The 26988-nt window shown below is 50.5% G+C and overlaps 1 protein-coding gene across 2 annotated transcripts in view; it reads right to left on the reverse strand.

Moving 5' to 3' along the window:
• The window catches only part of ripor2 (RHO family interacting cell polarization regulator 2), a 399549-nt gene extending 375465 nt beyond the window's left edge, over positions 1 to 24084 (reverse strand). The window contains exon 1 of one of the 2 annotated variants that reach the window (XM_072509637.1): positions 23915 to 24084. In XM_072509637.1, the coding sequence (XP_072365738.1) occupies positions 23915 to 23990 (76 nt within the window). In that variant the 5' untranslated portion in view covers positions 23991 to 24084. The remainder of the gene's footprint in view (positions 1 to 23914) is intronic. The other variant, XM_072509644.1, reaches the window with a different exon arrangement.
• Between the last annotated feature and the right edge of the window lie 2904 nt (positions 24085 to 26988).

Below are 26988 nucleotides of genomic sequence, written 5' to 3' on the forward strand. Positions count from 1 at the left end.
CTTTGTCAAAGCTGCATATTGGTGGAGCACATTGGAACAATTTGATCATATTAAAGTAAGGTGCCGGGAGGCAACCAATTTCACTAAGAGTCCTACAGCAAGTAATGCTTATTTAAATATTGTAATTAGTGTTTTAAATTATTCCAGCACATGCTCAGGGTGCCTGTGGAGGAGTTTGATCTAGTATGACAGATGGTGCACTTCCCACGTCAGATTTTCACGTCAGGTATAAACTACCCAGAGCAGAATCAAATTTCTGGGCCAGAAACCTGGGGCAGAAACAGCAGGGAACTGGCAAATAAAGCTTTCGGGGATAAATGTCCAAAGGACCATATATTCAGGCCAAAAGCTGCAATACAACAAGGAAGACTTGAGAACGAGGTTACAGGGGATGTCCAGAGGTGTAGAGGGGAAAATTAGGTAGAATTCCAACTCTGATGACAATTCAAAATACAGCCACCGTTTCCTGAGAGTACCTGTGTGGCCCGCTACACAACCCGTGGTAGTTCTGTATCAAGGCAGCTACACAGGGAATAATAAATTCAATGGCTGCTACTGAAACATAGAAATTTCTTATGCAGTGTACATGGAGAAAAATGATTAGGCGCAATGATTTTGAAAGTTCTTTTAAAAAACAGCAACAACATTCTAACCAAAACAGGGACCCGGGTTCAATTCTGGCCTTGGGTGGCTGTGTGGAGTTTGCACTTTCTCCCTGTGTCTGCGTGGGTTTCCTCCGGGTGCTCCGGTCACCTCCCACAGTACAAAGATGAGTAGGTTAGGTGGATTGGCTATGCTAAATTGCCCTTAGTGCCCAGGGATGTGCAGGTTAGGTGGGGTTCTGGGGATAGGGTGGGGAAGCAGGCCTAGGTAGGGTGCTCTTTCAGAGGGTCTGTGCAGCCTCGATGGGTAGAATGGCCTCCTTCTGTACAGTAGAAATTCCATGGTTCTAAATAAATTTCACTCCGTAGAAATTATTTCGATTTTTTTTTTGAATACAGAAAATGTAACATGGAGTTTAAACCGGCTGGAAGCTGATTATCTGTCATGGTGTAGAGACACACATTTCAACACTAGCAATTCCTATTTTGATGTTGTTAAACACACAATGCAGAACGCAAGAGATGCATTTGATTACATTCTGAATGCTATAACAGCTGAGTTAGGAAGGGAGAGCAGGTGAGACCGATCAAACACCGGCTTTTGCAATTAACTGATGCAAAGCCAAAAGTTTGATGTTTTCATTTCCTGGTGGATATGCAGCATTATTCCCACAGCAACTTCATGAATATGTAGCTCCAGGTGGCTGTCGAAGCCGATGAAAGCTTAGTGTGGAATAGCTAACCTAAATGGGTGATGTACAGCTCATCACAATAACTCACTTCCGACCACAAATCTTATTAGCGAATTGAAGGCATGTCTGAAAACAGACGCCTGAAAGGCTGTCGGCAACATATGTTCTTTGTTGAAATGTATAAAGGATAAAACACTAACAGTATAACAAAAATCTTATTTGCAGAGTCTTCGATTGGCACTTTTTAATTCAGTTGATGCAAATCGTTGAATCAGGACCAAGCTGTTACATTTTTAAATTTTAATAAGCGATTCTGTGAAATCAGAGATGTTTTTGTGTGAATTGACAATAAGTCCATGTGCAGTGACATTTCGTTGTTTTCCAGTTGCACACATTGCCTCTGTGTTTCCCAAGTGGGTATTTGTAAAGAACATTTAAAGGAGACCCAGCTCCAATGACCCAACAACAAAGGGCAGCACGATGACACAGTGGTTAGCACTGCTGCCTCACAACGCCAAGGACCAGGGCTCACTTGCAGCCTCGGGTGACAGTCTGTAGAGTTTGCACTTTCTCCTCATGTCTGGGTGGGTCTCCTCCGGGTGCTCCGGTTTCCCTCACAGTCCAAACATGTGCAGGTTGGGTGGATTGGCCATGCTAAATTGCTCTTAGTGGGGTTACGGGGATAGAGCGGGGGAGTGGGCCTAAGTTGAATGCCCTTTTGAAGGGTCAGTGCAGAGTCGATGGGCCAAATGGTCCCCTCTGTACTGTAGGGATTCTACGATCTATGATTCACAAAAAGGGTAGGAACAAATTTAATTTACATCACTTTTAAACAAAACCACATTTCTCAGAAATCAGTTTGCTTTTAAGACCAAAGTACTTCAGTTAGTACAGATGAGTACAGAAACATTTGGGAGGGATTTTCCGGCTGTTCCTGCTGGCGGGATCTTCCGGCCCCGCCGATGGCAAACCCCTTCTGTGGCTTTCCCAGCGACGGGGGGGGTGGACTCGATGGGAAATCCAATTGATCACTGCTGCGTTCTGTGATATAACCATTGTAATGACGTACACAGAACATATAGTTATTTAACTAGAAAGATGATTTATTAACAAACACGTGGAAAGATAACTAATGAACTATAATGCAGACAATGGCTACTAATGAATTCAGTGAATTCTCCTGGAGCTACTCTAAGTGTGACTATCCTCTTGTACATCTTACTACCAACTGGCAGGTGTCTTGAGTTGCGTGATAGATATCTATCGCCACCAGCTGATTGGAGGTCGCATTGCTAACTATATACAGAACCGTGCACAGGCACATCACCACAACCGCAGCAAGAGCAGAAGATCCCGCTGCCAACCTACGGCGGACCACCTCCCGCTGCCAAGAAATACGCCGCCAGGGGGGGAGGGGGGGAAATGTAAATTCCCATCCCCAATAAATGACTATTCGTTCTCAACACAGATGCTGACTGCCCTGTTGTGCATTTCCAGTTTTATCTGCAATTAGTCTAATTACTTAGCCCTAACTATTGTACAAGGACAGATACAGAGTGGGGATGTGGGGATGATTTATTTTGAACATTGTGTGTACTGAAATTGTAAACCAGAGCCTCATGAATGATTTCTGATTTTGTTACATTTGCACAAGGAGAAGAATTTCCTTCCAGTGATTGTTGGCGTCATTGCCAGCTGGCTTGAAACATTTTAAATATTAACTCAGAATATTTTGAGAACATACCAAAAGATATTTCTGGCTCTGAAGGAATACTGCGCCCCTAACAGAACTGGGTACGCTGTGATCTGTGGCTCATTATTTCACCCCTGAATGTTTATCTATCATCTACAAGACTCAAGGCAGGAGGGTGTAGAAAACTCACCGTCTGTTTACATTGTTGCTAAGTCAACAACATTCAAGAAGCTCAACATCATCCATTGTAGAACACCATACTAGATTGGCACCCAGTCACCTCGCTCAATATCTACTCTCTCCACCATCAGTGTCCACCAAAGTAAGGTAACCATAATCCCAGATGACTATAGGCTGCTTTCCCCTTTGACGGAGAGAGCTGACTGGTGGTGATTTAAAAAAAAAAATTTTGAGTACCCAATTCATTTTTTCTAATTGTGGGGCAATTTAGCGTGGCCAATCCACCTACCCTGCACAACTTTGGATTGTGGGGGTGAAACCCACGCAAACACGGGGAGAATATGCAATCTCCACACGGACAGTGGCCCAGAGTCTCGGCGCTGTGAGGCAGCAGTGCTAACCACTGCGCCACTGTGCTTGCCTGACTGGTGGTGATTTAACCTGAGGATCACCACACCTCAGACAACGGGGCAAGGTTGAGAAGACGGGGCCTTCATAAATAACCTCAGCCGGTACAGGAATTGAACCCGTGCTGTTGGCCCTGCTCTGCATCACCAACCAGCTATCCAACCAACTGAGCTGAACCGTCCTCAGGGTACAACATACATAGTCTAAAGCAGTGATTTTCAAAGTGGGGGGTCGTGGCCTGCGGATGGGTCGCAGGATGGTGTAGAATGGGTCACCAAAAGGTCACTAAAAATGATCCCCAAAGATCGCCTGACTATTTTCTCGCTATGTAATTTCTCACTGCAGTACAGTGTATGACCACATAAGGCTTATGTAGAAGCCGGTGCCATGGGCTTTACTGCCTCTCTGGGTCACAGTGTAGTTGGGCAGTTTGCAGTCAGAGACCTGTAAAATTCTCTTTGGGTGGCATTTCCCGCTACGGTTTTCAGCGTCGGGATCTGTATTATTTCCAAATTCAGTGTGACACTAACAAATCCCATGCGTCCTTTATCATTTTCTCAGTTAACCCGGACATCGAGCCCCCTCCACCCCTACAAGCTGCTATGTCCATTCCTTCCAGTTCCAAATTGTCTCTCCACACCGGGGCACTTGTCCTTCAAGAATGCTTCTATTTTCTCATCACCTCCCCCGCCGCTATCCAACCCCTCTTCCCAGGTACCCGTCCCCAAGCTTTGTGGCTACATAGAATCCACCAGCTGAATTGGTTCCTGTATTGCAAGGACCTTTGCATCTACCTTTATCGCGCCAAGGATAGCATTAGCTGGCACCTAGCTATACTCATGTATACTGGAGCTGGTAAAATGTTGCAGGTGTATGGAATGGAATGTGTCTGCATGTTTTGCATATTGGTCAGCTGAGTTGTGGCAGCATTGTTTTTTTTAGCACGCTTTCAGTCTGTTACGTATTTACCTGGGAAGCAGCGACATTCTGCCTAACTGTTTTTAGTTCAGCAGTTAATAATAACAATTGCTTCGGCCCGGGGAAATATTCAGGGAGTCCGGTAATAATAGCTTCATTGAGAATTTGGAGGCAGTTTTGCCAACACTTCGGGTTGAGGGCAGGGTCAAGGGAAATGCCGATTCGGGGGAACCACAGATTTGAGTCAGGGAAGTGGGATGGAATTTTTTGGAAATGGGAGGAGAAGGGGATTGAGACACTAAAAGATTTGTTTCTTGGGGGTCGGTTTACAGGGCTGAAGGAGCTGGAAGCGAAGTATGGGCTGGAGCAGGGGGAAATGTTTAGGTACATGCAGGTTCGAGATTTTGCCAGAAAGGAGATACAGAGCTTCCCGGTGGAGACGGCCTCCACATTGCTGGAGGAGGTGCTGACGACAGGGGGACTGGAGAAGGAGGTCGTGTCGGTGGTTTACGGAGCTATTTTGGAAGAGGAGAAGGCACCACTGGAAGAGATCAAAGCGAAGTGGGAGGAAGAGTTGGGAGAGGATATGGAGGAGAGGTTCTGGTGTGAAGTGCTCCGGAGAGTGAACGCCTCCACCTCGTGCGTGAGGTTGGGGCTGATACAGCTGAAAGTGGTATTCAGAGTGAGGGCGAGGATGAGCCGATTCTTTGAAGGAGTAGAAGATGTGTGTGAATGTTGCGGGGGTGGGGGGGTGGGGGGGGCGCTAATCACGTTCATCTGTTTTGGTCCTGTCCAAAGCTGGAGGATTACTGGAAGGAGGTTTTTAGGGTAATTTCCACAGGGATCAGTGCTGGGACCTTTGCTGTTTGTAGTATATATAAATGATTTGGAGGAAAATGTAACTGGTCTGATTAGTAAGTTTGCAGACGACACAAAGGTTGGTGGAATTGCGGATAGCGATGAGGACTGTCTGAGGATACAGCAGGATTTAGGTTGTCTGGAGACTTGGGCGGAGAGATGGCAGATGGAGTTTAATCCGGACAAATGTGAGGTAATGCATTTTGGAAGGGCTAATGCAGGTAGGGAATATACAGTGAATGGTAGAACCCTCAAGAGTATTGAAAGTCAAAGAGATCTAGGAGTACAGGTCCACAGGTCATTGAAAGGGGCAACACAGGTGGAGAAGGTAGTCAAGAAGGCATACGGCATGCTTGCCTTCATTGGACGGGGCATTGAGTATAAGAATTGGCAAGTCATGTTGCAGCTGTATAGAACCTTAGTTAGGCCACACTTGGAGTATAGTGTTCAATTCTGGTCGCCACACTACCAGAAGGATGTGGAGGCTTTAGAGAGGGTGCAGAAGAGATTTACCAGAATGTTGCCTGGTATGGAGGGCATAAGCTATGAGGAGCGATTGAATAAACTCGGTTTGTTCTCTCTGGAACGAAGGAGGTTGAGGGGCGACCTGATAGAGGTCTACAAAATTATGAGGGGCATAGACAGAGTGGATAGTCAGAGGCTTTTCCCCAGGGTAGAGGGGTCAATTACTAGGGGGCATAGGTTTAAGGTGAGAGGGGCAAGGTTTAGAGTAGATGTACGAGGCAAGTTTTTTACGCAGAGGGTAGTGGGTGCCTGGAACTCGCTACCGGAGGAGGTAGTGGAAGCAGGGACGATAGGGACATTTAAGGGGCATCTTGACAAATATATGAATAGGATGGGAATAGAAGGATACGGACCCAGGAAGTGTAGAAGATTGTAGTTTAGTCGGGCAGTATGGTCGGCGCGGGCTTGGAGGGCCGAAGGGCCTGTTCCTGTGCTGTACATTTCTTTGTTCTTTGTTCTTTGTTCTTTGGTGCATGTGAAACTGGACCCAGGCCCCCGGGAGGCCATATTCGGGATGTCGGACCAGCCAGGGTTGGAAACGGGTGCAGAGGCAGATTTTGTGGCCTTCGCCTCGTTGATCGCCTGAAGGCGGATCCTGATAGGTTGGAGAGCAACCTCTCCACGCTGTGCCCTGGCGTGGCGGGGGGACCTTTTGGAATTCTTTACTTGAGAAGGTTAAGTTTGAACTGAGGGGAAGGATGGAGGGGTTCTACAATTCATGGGCATTATTCATTATGCACTTTCACGAACTGGATAACATTGAACATTAGTTGGGGCGTGTGGGTGGGAGGGAGTGTTGGGAGGAGGGGGGCTGTGTGTGTTAATGGTGACTGTGGGTGATTCCTGATTCCTTTCTGTCATTTGTTCATGTGAACATGTGGGCTAATGTTTGGGGTTTGGTGGGAGGATGGGATCGTTGTTATTGATATGGGGATTGACAAATTTGTTGCTGATTATTGTTTATTGTTGGTGGATGTAAATTTGGGAGAAAATGTGAAATAGGAGGAAAATAAAAATATTTTTTAAAAAAATAATAATAACTGCTTATTGCCACAAGAGGCTTCAATGAAATTACTGTGGAAAACTCCGAGTGGCCACATTCCGGCGCCTATTCGGGGAGGCTGGAACAGGAATTGAACCCACTCTGCTGCCTTTTTCTGCATTGCAAGCCAGCTGTTTAGCCCACTAGGGCTACTGTTTCTGCAGTGGGAGTTGTGAGTTTAATTTCCGATCCAAAGTCATGTTAGATTTTGAACGAGTGAACATGTCATTGTTAAAACTGTAATATTGAGCCTGTTAACCTTTCCAGCCCTTGCACGCAATTCTCCCTCCAAATGCTAACAATGTGTATGAAGGTATAAAATAATCAAATAATCCTGAGTTACACCCTTTAGCAAGGTGTCAGGATAGAATGTCCTTTAAGGTGAAACAGCAGTTCAATTTACAATTTTTACATTTAACAATACAGAAGTGCCAACAATGAGTGTGACATTTTTAAAAGTAACTATGGCGAATCTATTGTGAATGTGGGTAGGTCGCGAGAGTCGGCCATTTTGCAAAAGTGGGTCACGGGATGAAAAGTTTGAAAAACACTGATCTAAAGAATGTCCTGGACAAATGGGCCAAGCCTCTTTCTGCAGCACCTCCCTCTCCTGCGACCTCTACCACTGAAATGGACCAGAGCAGCAATCTGTTTTTGAACACCAACATCTCTGAGTCTCACATTATCCCAACCTGAACATTTATCACCATTCCTTCATTATCCTGGAGCTTCCCCCTCACACTATTGTGGGATAACCATCAAAGATTCAAGGAGAAAGCCCACCATCACCACCACCACCTTCTCAGGGCAACTGATAATGGGCAATTAATGCAGCATTGCCAGCAATACCCACATTGTAAAATACATTTAAGAAAAGGAAAGAGTGTAATATTGCAAATTTGAAATTTTACATTGTGGTTATATGAAGCAATATTTGTGAAAGCTTCATCGGCACTTGTTTCATTTGACTGCGAGCAAGTATAGTTTGTTACATGCCTGATGCATTGAGGCTGATGCGTTTAAAACAACCAATACCTGCAACTTGAATGGTGTGTGGAGGAGGGCACAGTGAAAGGAAACCTTTCATTTATTGCAGAAAGAATTGAGTCCAAAAAGCAGACTTTGCTGGGGTTGCTTGCATGCTCCAGGGGTGGGGTAGGGGGAGTGGGGAGGGGGTTTCTCTTTGAAAGGCAGTCAGTACCTGATCAAGGGACCTGACATCAGGAAAGGGGGAGCCCACTTAGAGTTGGTTAACTAACAGGAAGCAGAGAGAAGAGATAAATGGGTAATTTTCAAGTTGGCGAACTATAACTAGCCGAGTGCCTCAGGAATCAGTGATGGGGTCTCAACTATCCACAATCTATGGGTCAGACTCTCTGGCCTCCCCGCCGTATGTTTCTCAGCGGCAGGAGGCGGCACATCGTTGGCCGGGAGACAGCGGGACCTTCTGGTTCCACCGCTGTCAATGGGATTTCCCATTGATTCCACCCCACACCGTGGGGAAATCCAGCATGCGGGTGCCCCATCATAGAAACATAGAATCCCCCACAGTGCTGAAGGAAGCCATTTGGCCCATCAAGTCCGCACTGACCCACCGAAAGAGCACCCCACCCATGCACAGGGGCAAGGAGGTGAATGGAGAAGATGAACAATGGAAGACAGAGGAAAGGCCTCTGAGGGGAGGGAAGCTGGACCCTGACAAGGCAGCATGCAAAGATCACAAACAAGGGGGTCAAAGGGATATCACATCGTACTGGAAGGAAGATGGATGAAGACTCAAAATGCGGTGGGTAAGGGGCCAAATTGGGCATCGACGCCTCGCAGGTGATGAACTCGGGGGGGAGGGTGGTTGAATCGAGGAACAGACTTCTTCCCGAGGCTGCTAGCCTCTTGCCTCTGGCTTGCTGACACCCTGCACAGTCTGGTGAAGACAGATAGGCAGGACTGTTACTTAAATGTGGCGCCTGGACTTTTGAACCCGCCAGGTAACTCAGACACTTGTACAGAATTTAAAAGGTTCTAAGCGAAGAATCTGACCATTCTGGCCAGGGGAAAAGGCACCGCCTGAGATGTCCACCACCGCACTTAGTCTCAAAATGCAAAAATTCCACCCCAAGAGTCGGCAAAGGGATTTAGCGAGGTTGACTGAGTGGGAAAAATGTTGGCAGATGGAGTATAATGTGGGAAAATGTGAACATGTCCACTTTGATAGGGAGAGTAGAAAGGCAGTATATTATTTAAATGGAGAGAAACTGCAAAGTGCTGCGATATAAGGGTCTGGGTGACATGAATCACAAAAACGTTAATATGCAGGTACAGCAGGTCTTGAGGAAGACAAATTGAATGTTGTTGTTTGTTGCAAGGGGAGTGGAACATGTAGGGAAAGGTAGGAAAGATTTTCTACAGCTGTGCAGAATGTTGGGGGACTCCAAATTCAGACTTGAATCCAGGGAAATGCTGCCCCTCCCCAGTCAAGTGCCTAATTCAGCAAGTCTTCCTGAAAACAGGCATTGCAAGGCTCTCATTGGCACTTCAGCTGACAGGCAAGTCCTTCATTAATGGAGACAACTTAATGTTTGCCTCCATTAAATACTGCCCTCAGAAGAAAATGTAATGCTTTCATTTTTCAAATAGCCTGCTCACGTCCTATAGGAGGGGAGCAACTGTTGTATTTGATGATGTGAAGCACTATTCAGTGCCAATCAATAAACATGTATGATCTGTGATTAAAGTACAAAATTGATATATATTATATTTCATATTTGTGGCAGTAACGCTACTAAAAACCTTGGTTTAAAATATATGCAGACAGCATATATGCAGACAATGCTGATTAGTAAGTTTGCGGACGACACAAAGGTTGGTGGAATTGCGGATAGCGATGAGGACTGTCAGAGGATTTAGATCGTTTGGAGACTTGGGCGGAGAGATGGCAGATGGAGTTAAATCCAGACAAATGTGAGGTAATGCATTTTGGAAGGTCTAATACAGGTAGGGAATATACAGGAAGGGAATGGTAGAACCCTCAAGAGTATTGAAAGTCAGAGAGATCTCGGTATACAGGTCCACAGATCACTGAAAGGGGTAACACAGATGGAGAAGGTAGTCAAAAAGGAATACGGCATGCTTGCCTTCAATGGCCGGGGCATTGAGTATAAAAATTGGCAAGTCATGTTGCAGCAGTATAGAAGCTTAGTTAGGCCACGCTTGGAGTATAGTGTTCAATTCTGGTCACCACACTACCAGAAGGGTGTGTAGGCTTTGGTGAGGGTGCAGAAGAGATTTACCAGGATGTTGCCTGGTATGAAGGGCATTAGCTATGAGGAGAGGTTGAATAAATTTAGTTTGTTCTCACTGGAACGACGGAGGTTGAGGGGCGACCTGATAGAGGTCTACAAACTTATGAGGGGCATAGACAGAGTAGATAGTCAGAGACTTTTTCCCAAGGTAGAGGGGTCAATTACTAGGGGGTTTAATTACTAGGTTTAAGGTGGGAGGGGCAAGGTTTAGAGGAGATGTACGAGGCAGGTTTTTTACACAGAGGATAGTGGGTGCCTGGAACTCGCTGCTGGAAGAGGTGTTGGAAGCAGGGATGATCGTGACGTTTAAGTGGCATCTTGACAAATACATGAATAGGATGGGAATAGAGGGATACGGACCCCGGAAGTGTGGAAGATTTTAGTTTAGATGGGCAGCATGGTCGGAGCAGGCTTGGAGGGCCTGAAGGGCCTGTTCCTGTGTTGTACATTTCTTTGTTCTTTATTCTTTGTTATGCCTGCTAAGTCTGTAATTAAGGTGTCGTAAAGATGAGATAATTATTCATTCCAACCAGTTACTTGATTACAGATAAAGGGCTAATGGAACACTGTTTATATTTTGGATGGATTCCTGGATCCATAGTCCTAGCTAAGCAGGTCATGAAACATAGTGGGAGGTAGATGATGTACTTAATGGGAGTAGCCAGGTCTGTCTGTAGTTTTGCTAATGTTATAGGATAGTTGACCAGCAGTTTGCCAGTGGATTTGAGTCCGAGAAGACAGAAGTGTTCTGGATCTCCTCTTGAAAGGATCTCTCTCTAAAAGTACCTGCAGAGATGGGCAAGTGACCTGTTTTGTTAACTGTATTCATAAGTGGCATTTGAACTCTGTTGGGTTGCTTACCTGGAATTAACAGCAGGTGTGGATAGTAAATTCAAGTTTTTCCTTTTATTTAAGAACTATTTAACTGATAATTATAAAGCGATTTCTTTGATATTAATGTGGTTAATTCTGCAATTAAATTAAGGTTTGTTTTAACATAAAGTGCAAAGGTCAGGCTCATCACTCCTGGGATGAAATATCCTTTCTTCACGGTTTTACAAATAGAAACATTGTTTGGGCTTCGCATCCTACTGGGGTCCAGTATCCTAGCACATCTAATTTGCCTGACTGTTGTTCGTGTTTTTCAATCAGCAATGTCGTAGTAATAGCGAAAATTCACATGTGACAAAATACTACTGCTGTTGCAGCGACCAACATAATCCCTTTTTGAAAGATCAACAACTTACTCTTGTAAAACAGTTTCAACCGAGAATAACATCCCAAAGTGGACATGAGCATTATCAAAGCAAGGTTTTACACCGAGTCACATAAGAAGATATTAGGACAGGTGACCAAAAGTTTGGTCAGAGAGGTAGAGTTTTGATGAGCGTAGTAAAGACAGAGAGAGTAGGGAACCTGAGGTTTCGGGAGGAATTCCAAAGGTTTAGGGCCTAAACAACTGAGGGCACAGCCAGCAATGGGAAAGCGATGGAAATCGAGGATGTGCAATAGGTCAGAATCGGAACCACTAAACACTGAGCCAAGACAGCAATTAACAACAATAAATGCTTTGTCGGGGTCTTCCTGGTGCCTTATATTTGTGGGTATGTTTACAGCCCTGTATGACGCAGCAGTCCTCATAGAGACTGAAATCCAATTTGTCCACAAATGTTCCTTCTTTTCCATCTCTTTCCTCTCAGTCCAGGTTGTAAAATCATTCCAGATGGTTAGAATAACACTTGCCACCAAAATGCAAATGCTGAATATTCAAATCCATGGCTGCTCAACATGCTGCAGCAGGAAGTTTCAATAGGGGTTTAGTTGAAGGAAATAGAGCCTTAGGATACAAAACTGGTCAAAATAGCACAAAATGGGTGATAACAAATCAGTCTGCTCGATACCTTGGCCAACTTTCTGTCTCCTTGTGTAGTGTATAGAGCAAGCTGTCAATTCGTTACCACTTGTAATGTGCTGCTACTCTGCACAGACAGTGACCCAAGAAGGGAATCAAACCTGGGAAGGAATTGTGCTAACCACTATGCTACCACGCTGCCCTTGTGAACTAGATGGGTTTTTTTAATGACAATCGATTCATGGTCATCAATTGACATTTAATTCCAGATTTTTATTGAATTCAAATTTAGTGGGATGTAGTGGGATTTGAACCTGGGATTCCAGAGCATTACCCTGGGCATCGGGATCATTAGTTCAGTGACAATACCACTACGCCACAGCCTGAATTAATCATCAGTAACCTAAGCTGACAAGTTATTTAAATTTACAAGCAGAAATGACAGCCCGCTCCATTGTGTGATTGCAATGCTGACTATATCCAGGTGGAATATATCCTAGTCAGAACATGGAATATTTATGCTCTTTCTGGAACTGCACAAATGCCACGTAAACCTGCGTCATCTTCATGAAAGTTTATGTAGTGTCAGTTTTCCTTCCATACATCACACTGTCCCCTAAGAGGAGAAAACAGACTGATAGAGGATGAGAAATAAGAATGCAGAGGCCGTTTGGGTGAGGCCAGCGAGGGTTAGCAAGTTCAATCTACAGGACTCCCGTTCAGCGAGAGTTTTGTTTAGTCTTGTGTAATTCCATGTGAAGCCCAGGGACCACCATTAAGAGCTGGTGAATCAGTTTAATCCTTAAACACACGGTGTTCCCAAGCACCAGAACAACCATAGCAACAAATTCAGTTCACGTTACCCTGGATGTGGCACCATCAAAGTGTGAGGAAATGGGACAGTGCAAATCAATGTACTTTTTGGTGATCTGGGAACAGAATGGGATGAGGAATTATTGTGTATTCGCCAGTTTGATGTATACTTTATTATCCGATTTCCCTCTGAACAGTGCAGAGATCACACTAGTTCAAAATCTACAACAGGTTTATTTACAGTACATTAAAATAACTCAACAAAAGGGTGGCACGGTGGCCCAGTGGTTAACTCTGAAAGGGAAAGCCATACAGTTCAAGGACAATTACGGATGAGCAGTGGTTAACACTGCTGCCTACGGCGCTGAGGAACCGGGTTCGATCCCAGCCCTGGATTACTGGCTGTGTGGAGTTGGCACATTCTCCCTGTTTCTGCGTGGGCCTCACCCCCACAACCCAAAGATGTGCAGGTTAGGTGGATTGGCCAGTCTAAATTGCCCCTTAATTGAAAAAAAATAATTGGGTGCTCTAAATTTTTTTTTAAAATCTCAACGATTACAGGATTTCTACAGACATGTTCAGAATTCACGGGCGGGATTCTCCGTTGGCTGACAATGAATTCGGGAACGTAGAGCGGGATTCTCTGCAATTGGCGCGATGTCCGCCGACCGGCGCCAAAAACGGCGCGAATCAGTCCGGCATCGTGCCGCCCCAAAGGTGCGGAATCCTCCGCATCCTGAGGGGCCGAGCCCTACCCTTGAGGGGCTAGGCCCGCGCCGGACTGATTTCCGCCCCACCAGCTGGTGGGAAAGGCCTTTGGTGCCCCGCCAGCTGGCGCAAAACTGACTTTGCCATGCGGCGCATGCGCGGGAGAGTCAGCGGCCGCTCACGGCATCCCCGCGCATGCGCAGTGGAGGGGGTCTCTTCCGCCTCCGCCATAGTGGAGACCATGGCGAAGGCGGAAGGAAAAGAGTCCCCCACGGCACAGGCCCGCCCGCAGATCGGTTTCCAGCCCACCGTGGGGGCACCCCCCGGGGCCAGATCGCCCCAGGACCCCGGAGCCCGCCCGCGCCGCCTTGTCCCGCCGGTAAGAGAGGTGGTTTGATTCTCGCCGGCGGGACAGGCATTCCAGCAGCGGCACTTCGGCCCATCGCGGGACGGAGAATCGCCGGGGGGGGGGGGCCCGCCAACCGGCGGGGCGCGATTCCCACCCCCGCCAAATATCCGGTGCCGGAGAATTCGGCAACCGGCGGGGGGTCGGAGAATCCCGCCCGTGATTGGGACGGCGAATATGTTCCAATGCCAAAATCGCGGTGCATGCTGATTGGAAGCCAAATCGCAATTCTCCATCACCTTGACAGCGGCATAAATGTGGTCCGAACGCACATACAGTAGACACCGTTTGCGTATCATTGGCGGACCTGACCCGGTATTCTGCCTCTGATGGGCCGAGTTCCCAACGGCGCGATTCATTTGTGCTTTTACAAATCGGGAAACTGACGCTGTGGCTGCCAGGGGAGGGAGAGAGGGTGTGGAAAGTGTCCAACATCGCCATAGTTTGCTGACAGTTGTGCCGCTGGCCAGGAGGTGGGCTGTGGGGTCGGGTGGATCGGCACCATTGCCGCAGCCGGAAAGGCAGCTATGCAGCTGTGCACGCCACTCACTGCCCACTGTGAACTTAGGACCACGGATCATATGGGTGCCCCACCAGGCCATCCCCCTAGGTGTCCCCTGGCCCCAGCTGACCTATCAGCCGTATGTCAGGTAAGCAGGCCGTACATCCCACTGATTAGCTGATCAAATCAAACAGCATATTCCTTCAGTTGTTTGAGTACAGACCATGCTCAACCAGCCCACATTTACAAAAGTCAAAACCGTATGTCGACGGTTAAGTGAGATCCCACAACTGGGGCGTCATTCTCCGCCGGCGGGAGTCTCCGTTTTGCCGGCGCCCGGGGGTTTCCCGACGACGTGGGGCTGCCCCACAATGGGAAACCCCATTGACCGGCCGGTGTTACGGAGACTCCCGCCGGCCGGTCGGAGCAGAAATGTGGAGGGGCGGGTAGGAGAATTTCGCCCCTGGGTAGCATTTGAATAAACAATCTTGGGTGTGTTAATAGCTACACTAACAACCAATTAAAGATGATCAGTCGATCTCGGAACCTGGCTTACAAGTGCATGCGAGGAGCAACATATGTTCATAGGCAGTGGCCCATTCTCTGCAAACAAAAGGAATATATTCAAGCCTTGTAGCTTTTTTTGAATTACCAGGGAGCTTGGGGAATCTATAGTTCTCTGTTGCTTCTCCAGGGCAAAGACTCAACCTGTCAGAATCAATTTTCTAGTCATTCAGCGCCCTTTACCCCTGTAGTATAAATTGTTGTGTTTGTTTGAAAGTTAGCATTCTTGTTTGTTGTGGTAGTCACCACTAAGTATTATTACATGTATTACGGTAAGGCCATGGGTAAATCTCTGCCTGCTGGCTCCGCCCAGTAGGCGGGGTATAAATGTGTGTGCTCGCCGGTGCTGCAGCCAATCTGGTTCCAGCTACAGGAGGCACAACATCTTTGCTCAATAAAGCCTTGATTATTCCACTACTCTCGTCTTTGTGGTAATTGATAGTGCATCAATTTATTGAGCAAAGGTTTTTTTAAACAATGGATCTCTGCATCAAGCCTGATCGCCTGCATCTGAGCCCTCAAGCAGCCAATGTTACATCTGCCTTTGACGACTGGCTAGCCTGCTTCGAAAGTTACCTCCGAACATCCGTTGAGGTACCCTCAGACTCGCAGAAGCTCCAAGTCCTTTATTCACGGGTGAGCTCTGACATTTGTCCTCTCATCCGGGATGTGCCCACTTACTCCGAAGCGATGGAGCTCCTGAAGGGGCATTACGTTCAACCAGTCAATCAACTATACGCCAGGCACCTCCTGGCCACGAGACAGCAACCCGCGGGGAGTCTCTGGACGATTTCCGGCATGCCCTGCACATCCTAGGTAGGAACTGTGGCTGCCAGGCAATTTCAGCAGTCCAGTGCACAGGCCTTTTAATTCAAGACGCTTTCATTACGGGCATGATGTGCGTACGTCCGCCAGCGGCTACTGGAAGGGGCTACGCTTGATCTTGCGGGAACTAGGCAGCTTGTTAACTCGTTAGAAGTGGCCTCCCATAATGTCCAGTCATACGCCCCCGACTGTGCGGCACCCTCGTGGGCATCGTGGGCCCCACCAGTTGCCGATTCCAGCTCACCGCAAGCCAGCACCGCGCGGCAGCCAGCCAACTCTGGGGGGCCCCAAGTGCTATTTTTGTGGGCAGAACAAACACCCAGGCAGCATTGCCCGGCGCGGAGTGCGACCTGCAACGGATGTGGGAAGAAGGGACACTTTGTTTCTGTTTGTCAGGCCCGGTCGGTCGCCGCTGTTTCAGGCCCGGCGTTCCTGCACCCCCCACGAGCGAACCAGGGGCGCCGCCATCTTCCTCACCGCCAGCCACGTGTGGCCCGTGGGCGCCGCCATCTTTCATGCCCCTCGCCATGGGCGCCGCCATCTTCGCCGCCATTTTGGACGGTGTCTCACGACCCCTGCTCGCCTGTCCGTTCATCGCCTGCCACTACCTCCACACCGCTGACCAGCCCGGGGCCTCCCAGCATCTGCCGCAGCTCGCCTCGATCACCCTGGACCAGTCCCGGCCCTGCAACCTCACGACCGCAACAACGACGGTGAAGGTCGATGGGCACGAGGCGACCTGCCTTTTTGACTCTGGGAGCATGGGGAGCTTCATCCACCCCACTACAGTAGGGCGCTGCTCCCTCCCGGTACACCCAGTCACCCAGAAAATCTCCCTGGCCTCCGGATCCTATTCCATGGAATTCCAGGGGTACTGCATCACGACCCTCACCGTCCAAGAAGTAGAGTTTAGCAACTTCTGGCTCTGTGTCCTCCCCCACCTCTGCGCTGCCCTGTTACTCGGCCTGGACTTCCAGTGCCACCTCCAAAGCTTAACCTTAAAATTCGGCGGACCCCTACCCCCCCTCACCGTGTGCAGCCTCACAACCCTTAAGGTCAACCCACCTTCCCTGTTTGTGAACCTCACCCCGGATTGCAAACCTGTTGCCACCAGGAGCAGACGGTACAGTACCCAGGACAGAACCTTCATCGGGTCGGAGGTCCAACGGCTTCTGCGGGAAGGGGTCATTGAAGGGGCCACGGAGAGCTCAAGTCGTAGTAGTAAAGACTGGGGACAAGCACAAGGTGGTCATTGACTACAGTCAGGCCATCAATCGGTACATGCAGCTCGACGCGTACCCCCTCCGACGCATATCTGACATGGTCAATCAGATTGCGTAGTATCGGGTCTTTTCCACAGTGGACCTGAAGTCCGCCTACCACCAGCTCCCCATCTGCCCAGAGGACTGCCAATACACTGCGTTCGAAGCAGATGGCCGCTTTTATCACTTCTTTAGGGTTCCTTTCAGCGTCACTAATGTGTTCTCGGTCTTCCAGCGAGAGATGGACCGAATGGTTGACCGGTACGGACTGCGGGCCACCTTCTCGTACCTAGATAACGTCACCATCTGCGGCCACGATCAGCAGGACCATGACACAAACCTTCAAAAGTTCCTCCAGACCGCCAAACTCCTTAATCTCACGTACAATAAGGAAAAAAAAAATGAAAATCGCTTATTGTCACAAGTAGGCTTCAAATTAAGTTATTGTGAAAAGCCCCTAGTCACCACATTCCGCCGCCTGTTCGGGGAAATGCGTATTCCGCACCAACCGCTTAGCCATCCTTGGCTATGTCGTGGAAAATTGAGTTCTAGGGCCCGACCCCGACCGCATGCGCCCCCCCATGGAACTCCCTCTCCCCCACTGCCCCAAGGCCCTGAAACGATGCCTGGGGTTTTTCTCCTTGATGCGACCATCAATTCACTCAAAGACACGAGTAGAAGTAAACCATGGTTTTAATCAGCTTAGAACAGTGCCTGCCTGCGACTGGTACAATACTGTGAACCGCCTACAGGTCAACTGCTCTTTATACTTCCTTTCAAGGGGAGGAGCCATGGGCGGAGCCCATACATGCCCCAACATATCCCCCTGTGGGTGAAGCCACACAATGGCCCATAGGTGGAGCCCACAAGGTCAACAACATAACATAGCTGTAACACAATGGCAGAACATGATACTAATACACTGGTGAATTACTAATACTATATATTCACCACATTCACCCCCTGTTAAAAAAGTGAAGTCTGGCGGGGGTGACGGGCTCATAAACGTTCAGCTGATCCGGCACACGGATTGTGCACTGCGATCGCCGGAGCACTGGTGTTGCTGCTGGTCCGGGTGTCGGGCTCATCTGTGCTGGCAGCAGAAATGGGGCCGGTGCGGGCACATGCGTGGACTCCGGGAGCGTCTCTTCTGGAGCTTCATTCCTGTGGACCGGTAAGGCGGGGGGGAGGGAGTGCGGGAGACATATAGGGGCAGGGGCACTGGACATGGTAGGTTGGGCGGGATATAGTGGGGGGGCTGCGGCGGGAGACGGTATCTTGTCGGCCATCGGGGTGTTCGACATAAGCATATTGGGAGTTGGAGTGTAGGAGCTGGACCCTCTCTACCAGGGGGTCGGTCTTATGGTTCCTGACGTGGTTTCTAAGGAGGACTGGTCCCGGTGTCTTCAGCCAGGATGGAAGCGAAGCCCCTGAGGTAGCTCTCCTAGGGAAAACAAACAAGCGGTCATGAGGAGTCTCATTTGTGGCCATGCAAAGGAGGGACCTGATAAAGTGGAGTGCATCGGGGAGGACCTCCTGCCAGTGAAAAACTGGGAGATTCCTGGACCGCAGGGTCAGTAGGATGGTCTTCCAGACCATTGCATTCTCCCTCTCCACCTGCCCATTTCCCCTGGGGTTATAATTGGTCGTCCTGCTCGAGGCAATGCCCTTACTGAGCAGGTACTGACGCAGTTCGACGCTCATGAACGACGAGCCCTGGTCGCTGTGGACATAACTGGGGAAACCAAACAGGGTGAAGACACTATGCAGGGCTCTAATGACAATGGACGTGGTCATATCGGGGCAGGGGATTGCAAATGGGAAGCGGGAGAACTCATCAATGATGTTGAGGAAATATGTATTGTGGTTATTGGAGGGGAGGGGCCCTTTGAAATCGATACTGAGGCATTCAAAGGGCCGGGATGCCTTTGCCAGGCGGGCCTTATCCGGTCGCTAGAAGTGCGGTTTACACTCCGCACAGATTTGGCAGTCCCTGGTCATATCTCTGACCTCGTCGGTGGAGTAGCGCAGGTTGCGAGCCTTGATATAATGGACGAGCCGGGTGACCCCCGGGTGGCAGAGGTCATCGTGGATAGCCCGTAGTTGGTCATCTTGCACGCTGGCGCATGTGCCGCGGGTCAGGGCATCTGGGGGCTCGTTGAGCTTCCCAGGACGATATACTATATCGTAGTTATAGGTGGAGAGTTCGACCCTCCACCTCAAGATCTTATCGGTCTTGATTTTGCCTCGCTGCGTATTGTCGAACATGAAGGCTACCGATCGTTGGTCGGTGACGAGGATAAACCTCCTCCCTGCGAGGTAGTGCCTCCAGTGCCGTACGGCTTCCACGATGGCTTGGGCTTCTTTTTCGACTGAGGAGTGTCGAATTTCAGATGAGGTGAGGGTGCGCGAAAGGATCACCACCGGTCTGCCTGCTTGACTGAGGGTGGTGGCGCGAACGACCTCTGATGCATCGCTCTCCACCTGGAAGGGGACGGATTTGTCTACCACACGCATCGCTGCTTTGGCGATGTCCGCCTTGATGCAGCTGAAGGCCTGGCGAGCCTCAGTTGGCAGTGGAAAGATGGTGGCCTTGATTAGTGGCAGGGCTTTGTCCGCATAATTGGGGACCCACTGGGCGTAATTTGAAAAGAACCCAAGGCACCTCTTCAGGACCTTGGGACAGTGAGGGAGAGGGAGTTGCAGGAGGGGGCGCATACATCATAGAATTTACAGTGCAGAAGGAGGCCATTCGGCCCACCGAGTCTGCACCGGGTCTTGGAAAGAGCACCCTACCCAAGGTTAACACCTCCACCCTATCCCCATAACCCAGTAACCCCACCCAACACTAAGGGCAATTTTGGACACTAAGAGCAATTTATCATGGCCAATCCACCTAACCTGCACATCTTTGGACTGTGGGAGGGAACCGGAGCACCCGGAGGAAACCCACGCACACACGGGGAGGATGTGCAGACTCCGCACAGACAGTGACCCAAGCCGGAATCGAACCTGGGACCCTGGAGCTGTGAAGCAATTGTGCTATCCACAATGCTACCGTGCTGCCCCGATACCGATACGGTAAGGATCGGGCCCGAGGACCCCGTTCTCCACGACGTAGCCGAGGATGGCTAGTCTGGTTGTGCGGAAAACGCATTTCTTCTTGTTGTAGGTGAGGTTGAGTTTTTGGGCGGTTTGGACAAATCGGTGGAGGTTGGCGTTGTCGTCCTGCTGATCATGGCCGCAGATGGTGACATTGTCCAAGTACAGAAATGTGGCCCGCAGCCTGTACTGGTCCCCCATTCGGTCCATTGCTCTTTGGAACACCGAAACCCCATTCGTGACGCCAAAGGGGACCCGGAGGAAATGGAAAAGGTGGCCGTCTGCCTCAAAAGCCGTGCAGTGGCGGTCCTCTGGGCGGATTGAGAGCTGGTGGTATGCAGACTTCAGATCCACCGTGGAGAACACCCGGTAGTGTGTGATATGGTTTACCATGTCTGCAATCCGGGGAAGAGGGTACGCATCAAGTTGCGTATACCAGTTAATGGTTTGGCTGTAATCAACCACCATCCGGAACTTTTCCCCGGTCTTGACGACCACCACCAGAGCTCTCCAGGGGCTATTGCTGGCCTCTATGACTCCGCACAGACAGTGACCCAATCCGGAATCGAACCTGGGACCCTGGATCTGTGAAGAAATTGTGCTATCCACAATGCTACCGTGCTGCCCCAAACCCTGCTAGGGTTGCAGTAGTGCACCCTTGGATTTGCACAGAGTGTGACCCAGAGACGAGGGAGATGGTTTGTTGCGCCGGGAAAATTGGGAGCGAGCAGCGTCTTACCATGTCCGGGTGAATGAAGCTCTCTGTGCTCCCAGAGTCAAAGAGGCAAGGCACCTCGTGCCCATTAACCCAGATGGCCATCATGGAGATCCGGAGGTGCTTGGGTCGCGACTGGTCCAGGGTGACCGCGCTGAGCTGCGGGTAGCCGGCGGCATGGTCGGAGGTGCTGGGGCGGCCCCGCGATGACTGTCCATATTGATCATACGCGTCAAGCGGCGTAGTAGATGGCGGCCAACATGGCGGCCCCCCATTGGTCGAGCGTGGAGGGCGGTGAGGAAGATGGCATCCAAGATGGTGGCCTCCTTGGATCGCACATGGCCGGCCGCGTGGGGGAGGGTGGCCAAGATGGCGGCCCCCGTGAGTCGCACGTGCTGTGAGGGCTGGAAGATGGCTGCTCCCACTGATAGCACGAGGCTGATGAGGGGGGCGGAGTCGGCAGACACGCTGCTACGCTGCGGGGTCTGCGGGCCTGTGAGTCTGAGGATCGGGTCTGTGAGTTGGAGTTCTTAGACCTGGCCAGGCTGTCTTTGGCGAAATGTCCTTTTCTCCCGTAGCTGCTGCAGTTTGTATTGCGGGCCGGGCAGTGCTGTCGGGGGTGTTGAGGCTGGCCGCAAAAATAGCAGGGTAGCCCCCCATGATGGGCGGGCAGCCGCGCGGCACAAGCCTGGGGTAGTCTTTGGTCAGCGGCCCACGAGGGGCTTGCATGGTCAGCCGAGAACGCAGTAAGGCTCTGCAACGCAACCTCCAGAGAGGTGGCTGACTTTACCATGTCGTCCAGATCCTGGGCCCCCTTTTCGAGCAGGCGCTGTCTCACATAATTCGACCGGACTCCCGCCACGTAGACGTCTCGGACAGTGAGTTCCATGTGTTGAGTGGCCGTAATGGCCTGGTAATTACAGTTGCGTGCGAGGGCTTAGAGGTCGCGTAGGAAGTCATCTAGTGACTCCCCGGGGCGCTGGCGGCGGGTGATGAAGATGTGTCGCGCGTAGACCTTGTTCACCGGCCGTACGTAGAGGCGTTCGACCATCGCGAGGGCATCTGCATAGGAGGAGGCCTCGTCGAGCTGAACAGAAATGCGATGGCTCACCCGTGCGTGGAGGAGGCTCAGCTTCTGTTCATCGGTGATAGAATGTGTGGAAGAGGCAGCGAGATAAGCCTTGAAGCATCGAAGCCAGTGCGAAAAAATTTATTTTGCCTCCGCAGCCTGCGGATCAAGTACCAGTCGATGAGGTTTCAGGGCTGATTCCATAGTTGTGTTTAAGCTGATTAAATTGATGCGACCATCAATTCACTCAAAGACACGAGTAGAAGTAAACCATGGTTTTAATCAGCTTAGAACAGTGCCTGCCTGCAACTGGACAATACTGTGAACTGCCTACAGGGCAACTGCTCTTTATACTTCCTTTCAAGCGGAGGAGCCATGGGCGGAGCCCCAACATATCCCCCTGTGGGTGAAGCCACACAATGGCCCTAGGTGGAGCAAACAAGGTCAAGAACATAACATAGCTGTAACACAATGGCAGAACATGATACTAATACACTGGTGAATTACTAGTACTATACATTCACCACATTCCTACTATGCCCAGTGGGTCCCTAATTATGCGGACAAGGCCCACCCACTCATTCAGTCCACAGTTTTTCCCCTGACGGCTGAGGCCCGCCAGGCCTTCAACCGCATCAAGGCAGATATTGCCAAGGCCACGATGCACGCGGTCGACGAGTCCTTCCCCTTTCCAGTCGAGAGCGATGCATCGGAGATAGCTCTGGCCGCCACCCTCAACCAGGCGGGCAGGCCAGTGGCCTTCTACTCCTGCACCCTCCATGCCTCCGAAATTCGGCACTCCTCTGTCGAAAAGGAGGCCCCCAAGCCATTGTGGAAGCTGTGAGACATTGGAGGCATTACCTGGCCGGCAGGAGATTCACTCTCCTCACTGACCAATGGTCAGTTGCCTTCACGTTCAATAGCACACAATGGGGCAAGATCAAAAACTCTCCACCTATAATTATGAGATTTTGTATCGCCCGGGGAAGCTCAACGAGCCCCCTGACGCCCTATCCGCGGTACATGTGCCAGCGCACAAGTGGACCAACTCCGGGCTCTCCACTATGACCTCTGCCACCCAGGGGTCACCCGATTCTTCCAGTTCGTCAAGGCCCGCAACCTGCCCTACTCCATTGAGGAGGTCAGTACCGTCACCAGAGACTGCCAGGTCTGCGCAGAGTGCAAGCCGCACTTCTACCGGCCAGATCGAGCGCACCTGGTGAAGGCCTCCCGCCCTTTTGAACGCCTCAGCGTGGACTTCAAAGGGCCCCTTCCCTCCACCGACCGCAACACATACTTTCTGAACGTGATTGACGAGTACTCCCGGTTCCCTTTCGCCCTCCCTCTTCTTATTTAAGACATTCCTTAAGGCTTAGCTCTATGACAAAGTTTTTGTATTCCAGGGAGGGCTGGTCCTTTGGGGCAAAGGCCAGAAAGCCCCATATTACTTACATCATAACATCTGAAGTACAGAACTCCATTGTTTGTGAAACATGGTGGATCATCCTGAGGATATGAAAGGCGGATTCTTTCACTTGGAAGGATAAGGCATTCAAATATCAATATCTGCGTCAATTGGTTCCTCACACTTTAGCTTGCTAAAGGATTTTAGACAATAGCAACAAACATCTCCCGCTATAAAACTCACATTAGAATATACAAAGTCACTTTAAAACAGTGAAAGGTACGCAAGCTACCTTGAGTTCAATTTTCAGCCAAGTTTGAAAAGGAACAGTCAAATTACTGCCATTGAACATCTTTTACAGTATCATTAAATTAACACTTCAAACTTGTGCTAAAATTGCACACACATAATCGACATATAAGCTGTTCCACTAATCATCCTCAGTCACTCCCACAAAACTGCTGAAAGTCTTACTATTGAAGGGTCGCCTGTTGGTCCTGTTCCTCCAAGGCCTGCGCCTAATCCAGCGTAAACGGCGTGACACATCCATGTTTTTACGAAATAAGATAACTCACAGTGTGGAAGGTAACTATTTGTCCCAGGAACATCATGTGCTTTGTCAAAGCCAGCGTCGATATTTTTGATTCTGTTGAAATCCACTTAAAATGGAGCACAAGTTTGTACTTGCGAAGGACGTGCAGCATGTTTTCCAGCAGTGACACTAAATATTCATCTCTCCTGTCTCGTTCTTTATCTCAATGTTTTATGCATGAGGGCAGGATGTAATTTCTTCCATCAGTACTCCATAATTAGCCCTACTACCTACATCACGGAGAACCACCATTTGCTCTGGCTCAATACTGCAGCATGGAATGAACACGAAATGTGATCTAAGCTAAATGAGTGTGCATACAAAAGGCACAACATAATGCTACCTTTCATCTTTGCCCTTGTGCATTCAGTGGTTTAAGATTACACACAGTAAGTTCTGAGGGTTTTTTAAAGAGTAGAGAAGGAGGAACCGTTTTCATTAGCGGGGGGCTCGGTAACCAGAGGGCAGCCACTTAAGATAATATGCAAATGCAAAATTGTTATGATGTGGAACATATATTACATGGAATGCACTGAGTGCTGTTTGAGTGCACAGAGTGTGAAGCAGGGAGTTTGATGAGTGAGGGGGTTTCCTGAAGAGGGGAACTATAAACTAATGAATTTAATTGGCACAATAAAGATGGCAGGATAGGACATATCATGGCTGCAGCATATGGGAGGTCTTGGATGTCACTGCATTCCATGGCAACCACATTTGTAGTCAGTGTCTGCGGCTTGAAGAGCTTAGGCTCAGGGTTGATGAGCTGGAGTCTGAAATACAAACATTGCGACGCAGCAGGGACACTTTGTTCCAGAAGAGAGTCACACTCCTGGGGGTAGCGCCATCTGATGTTGTCAGTGATCAGAGGCAGGAGGGTGTGACAGTGAGTCAGTCAGGTAAGGGGATCATAAAGTTAGGAGTGGAAGAGCCTCAACCCTCGCAATTGAGTAACAAGTTCTAGGGGCGAAATTCTCCGTTATCGGCGGAAACTCCGCCGATCGGCGCAAAAAACGGCGCAAATCCCACTTGCGTCACGTCATAAAAATGGGCCGATAGTCTGCGGCCCGAAATGGGCTAGCAGCGACGTAACGGGATCCGCGCTTGCGCAGTGGTTCACGCCGTGCAGCGTCATACGCGCTGCACGGCGTGACGGCTCATAAGGCCGCGCAGCTCCCCCCCCACCCGACCGGAACAGCCGACCGCAACACCCGACTTGATGGCTGGCCGTCGCTCAGCCCCGAGGTTCGAGTCACGCGATGTGGAGGCGCTCCTGGATGCGGTGGAGCAGAGGAGGGACGCCCTGTATCCCGGGCACGGCCGCAGAGTTGCCCCACGCCACAGCCGGCGTCTGTGGAGGGAGGTGGCAGAGGCCGTCACCGCTGTGGCCCTGACACCACGGACAGGCACCCAGTGCCACAAGAAGGTGAACGACCTCGTCAGAGCAGGCAGGGTGAGCGTCCCCCATATCCCCCATATCCCCTCTCCCCCAAATCCCCCCCTCCCCCATATCCCCCATATCCCCCCTCCCCCATATCCCCCATATCCCCCCTCCCCCATATCCCCCATATCCCCCCTCCCCCATATCCCCCCTCCCCCATATCCCCCATATCCCCAAGTGAATCCAGCCCTAACCTTAACCTCTGCAATGCACGCGCAACCGATGGCGTGCATTCATATACCTGCCTAACACTGTTGCCTTTTACCCCTGCCACCACCCCCCCCCCCCCCCCCCCAGGAGAAGCGCGCACACAACAATAGGGAGCATGTGAGGACTGGAGGAGGGCCCGCTGATGAGAGGCCACTGACCGTACACGAGGAAAGGGCCCTGGAACTGGCTGGCGGACCTGACGACCGGGAGGTTGCTGATGCAGAGGTCGGGGCCCCACGAGCAAGTGAGCCACCAACAGCCCGTCCCCATATCCCCCCTCCCCTATATCCCCCTCTCCCGTATCACCTGATCACTGCCTGATGTCTAACCATGCATGCTTCATTGTGTATCGCAGGACCAAACGTCCAGGCACCCATCCCCGCAGATGCAGACCGCCCGCAGGATGCCCCTCGGAGACCACGGGAGACGGAGAGACCCGAACCCTCCAGCATGCGACGCCCGCAGGATGCCCCTCGGAGACCACGGGAGACGGAGAGACCCGAACCCTCCAGCATGCGACGCCCGCAGGATGCCCCTCGGAGACCACGGGAGACGGAGAGACCTGGAGCAACAGGGAGACGACACCCCCGTCACGTGCGGGAGCGACCACCCAGCGATGAGGGGGGCAGCCACAGGCCCCCGTCACATCCGAGCCAGGACACCACTACCCAGGACACCACTATCCAGGACACCCCTACCCGGGACACCACTACCCAGGACACCCCTACCCGGGACAGCACTACCCGGGACAGCACTACCCAGGACACCCCTACCCGGGAAGACGAAATACCGGACAGTGACTCAGAGTGGATGGGTGGAGACGAACCCCCACCCCAAAGTGCCATGGACTCAGAGTGGGACGAAGAGCACGACACAACGCCACTGCTGTCACCAACACCCTCCACCATCGCAGAAACACTCACCACGGTTGGGCACTTTAGTGATGAGGCGTCTGGTACACTCACTGGTGCGCACAACACAGCCGTCCCGGTACAGCAGGTGGAGGTAGGAGCAGCAGAGGGACCGGGCGGTCGGAGGGCAGCCCAGGCCAAGCGAACATCTGCCGCCCAGATGGATCCCGGGTTCCTGCAGTTACCACACCCACACATAGATCCGATGCAACCACCGACACGGAGACGAGCGAATAGGGTGACGGGTGGCTTGCGGCGGCTGCGGTCGCAGGTGGAGGAGTCCACCCGCGTCCAGGAGCTGGGAGTGGTCCCGGTCATGCGTGCCACCCAGGCTGACACCGCACGGGTGGCGTCCGCGGTGGAGGCAATGGGTGCGACGGTGTCAGACATGGGGAAC

Source organism: Scyliorhinus torazame, chromosome 6, assembly GCF_047496885.1.
Source record: "Scyliorhinus torazame isolate Kashiwa2021f chromosome 6, sScyTor2.1, whole genome shotgun sequence".
Taxonomy (NCBI): domain Eukaryota; kingdom Metazoa; phylum Chordata; class Chondrichthyes; order Carcharhiniformes; family Scyliorhinidae; genus Scyliorhinus; species Scyliorhinus torazame.